The 6,645-nt window shown below is 40.3% G+C and overlaps 1 protein-coding gene across 1 annotated transcript in view; it reads right to left on the bottom strand.

The window, feature by feature from the left end:
- Positions 1 to 1,862: 1,862 nt before the first annotated feature.
- LOC109438072 (prolyl-tRNA synthetase associated domain-containing protein 1) overlaps positions 1,863 to 6,645 on the bottom strand; it is a 28,778-nt gene continuing 23,995 nt past the window's right edge. The window contains exon 3 of the mRNA XM_019717665.2: positions 1,863 to 2,344. Within this exon, the coding sequence (XP_019573224.2) occupies positions 1,863 to 2,344 (482 nt within the window). The remainder of the gene's footprint in view (positions 2,345 to 6,645) is intronic.

Here is a 6,645-nt window from a genome sequence, read left to right as displayed (position 1 = left end):
GAATAAGGTTATCATTTATAGAAAGTATAGCTTACTTACCGCCACTTAAATCCGTTCTATATTTTATAAAAATTGTGCCATGAGTGGACTTGTGGTTCCTAATCATATATTAAGAAATGACAAGTGTTTACTTTGATTTTGCCTTAGTGACATAAATTGGTATAAATTAAGTACAGTATCTCTACCAGATGGAAATTAGTTTTTGAGTGATCAAACTTAGGAAAATATGGTTATCTTATGACTGTCTCATTTGATTATACTAGAGGAAAACATGAGAATTTTCATGACAAGATCTATAGGCTATTTTTGTAGTCTAGTCTGCACCAGACCCTCAACTGATGAAAGGTTTCGTTTGAATTTAAGTGAAGTGAAAAAAATGTCAATTTACCTTTATGTTTGAACTAGCTTCTATGTGACAACTGACAATACATAATCTTGGGATCTTATACTTCTCATATGCCATAACTGAAAGGGGATGAGTAAAATTTAATATATAACTTATTCATGCTCACATTTCTGACTCTTTTTTTTAAGATTTTATTGGGGAAGGGGAACAGGACTTTATTGGGGAACAGTGTGTACTTACGGGACTTTTCCAAGTCAAGTTGTTGTCCTTCCAGTCTTAATTGTGGAGGGCACAGCTCAGTTCCAGGTCCAGTTGCTGTTGCTAGTTGCAGGGGGCACAGCCCACCATCCTTTGTAGGAGTCGAACTGGCAACCTTGTGGTTGAGAGCCGGTGCTCCAACCAACTGAGCCATCCGGGAGCTGAGCAGCAGCTCACTGACTTCATTCTAGTTGTGGACGGTGCAGCTCGCTGGCCCATGTGGGAATCGAACCAGCCGCCCCATTGCCCAGAGCTCGCACTCTAACCAACTGAGCCACCCGTCCGTCCCACATTTCTAACTTTTGAACAAAGACTAAACAAATCCTTCTTAATGGCCTGTGTATATTCTGCTACTGAGCTTTAAAATGTAATTTCATTAATATAATGATTACATTTTCCATCCCTACTTAGAGTTTTTCTAAATTAAAGTTATCTAAGAATATAACTTTATAAAAAGTTAATTAGCCTATTTTTTTCACTGAAAAAAACAACACACCAGTTTAAAAACAAACACCCAGTAATGTAAAGTTTTAGCATTTGCCCCATGTTTAATTTTCTTGCTGGGGAATTATTCCTTAATCCTCATTCCCCAAAGATAAGCACTATCAACAATTTAATATATTCCTTTTGATTTTTTCCCTATATGTACACTGTCAAATGCATGATTTTATATATGCTGTTTTGCCACTTGATTTTTTCAAGTACAATAACACCCTAATGAAGATGTAACATAGTTAATCTTAGTTAACTAACCTTGGTTTTTGTTTTGTTTTTGTTTCATTGGGGAATATTGGGGAACAGTGTGTTTCTCCAGGGCCCATCAGCTCCAAGTCGTTGTCCTTCAATCTAGTGGTGGAGGGCGCAGCTCAGCTCCAAGTCCAGTGGCTGTTTTCAATCTTAGTTGCAGGGGGTGCAGCCCCCCATCCCATGTGGGAATTGAACCAGCAACCTTGTTGTTAAGAGCTTGCGCTCTAACCAACTGAGCCATCCTGACGCCCCTAACTAACCCTTGTTTTGATGTTAACTTATTCTTGTAATGCATTCCTGTAATGAGTCATGGAGGGTAGGATCTGAGCTAATACTACCTCAATACATCTTTTTAAAAACAGCTTCTTTAAGCGGAAATATTCCTCCTAAAATGATTTAAGTAGTCACCAAACCAAGGTGCTAAATACTCTTATCATTTTAAATGCTTTTTACAAATTACAATGAAGAAAAACAGCTTTCAGAAATAAATGTATTCTAAATATTAGCCCAATTAGTTGTTTTTATCAAAATGTAGGATTATGGGATCATGTCCTGTCTTCTTCACAAATATAAGGAAGTCTTCGGGGCTCAATCCCATGGTTGCAGCACTGGGCATTGGATGAAAGTACACCTTTTCATATCCACCTTGCAAAACAGCAGAATCCAGAACAAATTTCACATCTCCATCATCACAGAAGCGTGTCAAGGGTATGGCACAACCTTGCCCAACTTTAAGTTTTTCTAGCATGGCTGTTTCATCAACAAACCGCAGATTTCCACTTCCAACACCTAACTGCTTGGCAAGATCATTTAAATTAATTTGTCTATCATAAAGAACTGTCACCAGCCAATAGCCTTCTTTCTTTTTGTCTTTAAGAAATAAGTTCTTACTATGTGCTCCCTTCAAATGTTGGATATGAGGCATCATTTCTTCACCCGTAGCCACCTCCGGGTGCTCCAGGGCCTCCGTGCACATGGCGAGCGCGCCCAGCCCTGCCCAAGCTCGCAGCGCGGTTTGGTGCCTGCCATGCTGCTGTGGTGGCCGGGGGACAGACCTGGAATTGGCATTTCTCATTTTAATTTAAATATGTCTTGTTATGGTTACCCTCTATGACAAGGGGTTTTATATTTATGGTAATGATATATAATTTCAAATACCTGAAGATACGTCCCAGAAAGGGAGAGTTGGTCTTGAGTTTAGGGGGGTTTCCGGGCAGGAATTCCCAGCCATCCTCAGGAATTTTTTTGCTTTCCCATTCCCAAATCCCGAGATACAAACTGTTTTCTGTTCTCCACGATGAATCATTTCCACAAAGTGACATCCGATTCTACCAACCACCGGGGCTCAAGGAGCCAATTTTCCCGATTTCCTGACCAACTTTTCTCGGGATTCAGAAATGGAAAAGTGAAAAAAATTCCCGAGAACGGGGAGGAATTCCCACCCAGAAACCCTAGTCTTGATGGCCCTGAAATCAGGCAAAAGTAGACAACAGGAAAAGGTTGTGGTGTTAGGGTGGGGCTGACTGGTAGGAGGGCAGCCAAGGGAGCCGAGCCCAGCCTGCCTATGAAACTGCTAAGTATTTTAGATCCCTCCTCTCCATTAAATACCCCCACTTTCTATGCAAGGAAACCAAAGTTTAGAGGTCAAAAAAGGGTAGAGCTCTCATTTGAACTGAGTTCTGTCTGAATTCAAGGTTCACTTCTCACAGTGGAGTTCAGCCTTGTGGGCAGTGGGGCCGCCACCCATGGTTTTGAGGTGCAGAGTTAATTATCTGTGACCTAGTGACGTGATTGGAGCCATTAGCAGGTATAGTAGGAAGGGGCTAGCGGCAGGGAGGCTGACTGGGAGGTTATTATAGCCGTCCAGGGGAGGGACGAAGAGGGACTGGACATGGGCCAGGGAGAGTTTAATTTGGCTCCACGTTGCCCATTAGCTCTACCGGAAGAACCTGTGGAAAGGGAGATGAAGACTCTGAGCTGCCGTCTTCCAAGATGCCATCCACCCCTTTCCAGGTTGTAGGTAAGAAGCACCAGCACGTTTCCTATGAACAATTTCTTGGAAGTCAACCCAGAACCCACCTTGTAAAGCCTCTCCCTAAACCCTGAGAAGACTGGCCAGTAGCCATGGCCAAGTAGGACCACCTTCTAGATTTGAAAATCACCTGCCAGGCTTGAAATCTCAGCTCAGCTCTTTTGCTATCTGATAGTTAACTTCTCCATGCCTTCTCCATGCCTTTGTGTCCTCAGCTATAAAATGGGAACTAATGACAATATCTACCTCATGGGTTATTATGAGGATTGAATAAGGTGATTCATGTCAAGGGCTTAGCTGCCTGTCTGGCAAAGATCAATTGTCCCCAAAAAGGTGGTCATTCTTGTTTTTGTTCTTTTGTTACAAGTTTACAAGCTGATGATCTGAGTAATCCACAGGCTCTTCCATGAGTTTTATTTTATTATTGAATGTAATTTAATCTACATTAATGACCAGTAGAGAAGATGTAATGCATTTCATTGTACAGAGAGGTGAAGTAACTTGCTCATGGTCACATAGCCCCTGACTCCACCTTCAGTTTGTAGCCTAAACTTGAACCACCATCGTTTGGGGGTTAGAAATGGAGAGGTAGTGAGGGAGAGAAAGGCTAAGAAAGAGAGTGAAAATGGATAAGCTGACTCTGAAATTCGTATGGAAATTCAAGGAACCCAGAATAGCGAAAACAATTTTGAAAATTAAAAAAAAAAAAAGAACAACATTGGAAGACTAACACTTCTGGGTTTCAAAACATACTACAAACTACAAACTAAAGTAATGAAGACAGTTTGGTATTGGCATAAGGATAGACATATAGGTCGATGGAATAGAATTGAGAGTCCACGTATAAACCCTCAATTAATCTTTTACCAAGGTACCAAGGTCATTCAATGGGAAAGAATAGTCTTTTCAGCAAATGATGCCAGGACAACTGGACCTCCCCATGAAAATAAATGCAACTGGACCTCTCTCACTCCATATATAAAAATTAACTAAACATGGATCAAAAGCCTAAATGTAAGAGCTGAGACCATAAAACTCTTAGAAGGAAACATAGGTGTAAATATTCATGACCTTGGATTAAGTAACAGTTTCTTTGCTATGATACCAAAGCACAAGCAAGCAAAGAAAGGATAAGTTTGACTTCATTAAAATTAAAATCTTTTTTGAATTAAAGGACACTATCAAGAAAGTGAAAAGTCAACCCACATAATGGGAGAAAATATTTGTAAATCATCTGGTAAGGGTCTAATATCCAGAATATATAAAAAACTCATACAACTCCACAACAAAAAGACAAATAATTGAATTAAAAATAAGCCAAGAAATTAACTAGACATTTTTCCAAAGAAGATATACAAATGGCCAATGAAAAGATGGTCTACATCATTAATCATTAGGGAAATCCAAATCAAAACCACAATGAGATATCACTTCATACACACTAGGATGGCTATTGAAAAAACAACAATGGAAATAACAAGTGTTGCTGAGGAAATGGGACCCCTCATACACTGTTTGTGGAAATGTAAGATGGCATAACCCCTGTGGAAATATTTGTCAGTTCCTCAAACAATTAAGCATAGAGTTACAATATGATTCAGCAATTCCACCCCTAGGTACATACCCTAGAGAATGAAAACATGTTCCCACAAAAACACTAATATTCATGGCAGCATTATTCATAGTTGCCTATAATGTGGAAACAACCTAATGTCCAACAAGTGATGAATGGATAAGCATTGTTATAGTTATGCAATGGAATTTTACTCAGCCATAGAAGGGAATGAAGTACCAATATACACTTTACATTAAGTAACAAAATTCAGACACAAAAGACCAGATATTGTATGATTCCATTTATAAAAAATGTTCATAAGAGACAAATCCATAGAGCCTTAAAGTAGATTAGTGGTAGTCAGGGGCCTGGAAGTAGGAGCGATTTGGGAAATATGGGGTTTTTTTTTGGGAGGGGGTGATGGAGGAAATGTGGTGAGGGTTGTATAAATTGTGAACATACCACTCAAGTATATACTTTAAAGGGGTTAAATGATGCATTTCATATTATGTGACATTTATCTCAATTAAAAGTTAAAGAAAAAAAAGGAAAGAGAGAGAAGAAGCTGAGGAAACTTTTAAAATGTTGGTTCAAATAGCGGGGCCTTAATGGCTTTATTAAGGTTGTGCCGTCTCTGAGATCTTACCTGCCTCCCTCACGCAGCCCGACTTTCATCTAATAGTCTGACTTCTCAGATTGGAACCTGAGTGGTCACAGTGAGGTGGGGAGCAGTGTGTTTTCCCTCAGTTCTCCGCTACCCTGGGCGCATTTCCTGGCAAGCAGGCAGAAAAGGACTCTTCCTTCAATGGGTTCCATGGCAGAGTCTTAGAGAGCTGAAGCTTCAGGGCCCCTTTTCTTTTTTTTCTTCCCTGGTGAACCTCCTCAGGCCCCGTGCCTCTTTACTCCCTCTTTCCCTTCTTATTTAAACCTACCACTCTATAGAAAGGCAATAAAGGGCATTCGCTGTACACACAAGTGACTGATAACAGCTTAAAATAAGAGGCCTCTTGTTCTAGGCGTCTGCAAATGAGAACAATGGGAACCAGGTTTCTCACTCTTGGAAAAGGGCATTGAAAACATGCAAAGGCAGACAGAGAGGATGAACCCAGGATTGGAAGCAGAGATATTTAAATATCATCATTTAGAAACAACAACACACCAGTAGCAATGAGCATACTTAGCAAAAACATTTCTCCTGGGAGAAATGGCTGATTCTAGTCCTAGGACAGAAAAAGTGGAGCCTGGAATGTCTTTTTGTGCTGGAAAGTAAGAAAGTTCTCAAAGAACCATGGGAATACGTCTAAAGGACATAGGAGCCAGCTTGCAGGAGCTCACACTCGCCAAATCTATGACAGTTTGACCAGTAATAGAGATAGTGAGGGATTGAATAAAATAAAAGTCAATAAACAAATAAATAAATGTGTTTTGGATTGAATTGTGTGTCCCCCCCCAAAAAAAATATATGCTGGAGTCCTAATCCCCAGTATCTTAGAATGTGACCTTATTTGGGGAAAGGGTCTTTGCAGAGATAAAATGAGGTCATTAGGATGTGCCCTAACCCAATAAAACTGGCATCCTTATAAAAGGGGGGAAGTTGAACATAGGAAGGGAAGACAATGTGAAGATACACAGGGAGGAGATGGCCATTTACGAACAAGGGGAGAGGCCTGGAACAGCTCCTTCTTCGCAGCCCTCAGAAACAACCAA

Source organism: Rhinolophus sinicus, linkage group LG03 (genome assembly GCF_036562045.2).
Source record: "Rhinolophus sinicus isolate RSC01 linkage group LG03, ASM3656204v1, whole genome shotgun sequence".
NCBI classification, from domain to species: domain Eukaryota; kingdom Metazoa; phylum Chordata; class Mammalia; order Chiroptera; family Rhinolophidae; genus Rhinolophus; species Rhinolophus sinicus.
This window is presented reverse-complemented; position numbering and strand designations above follow the sequence as displayed.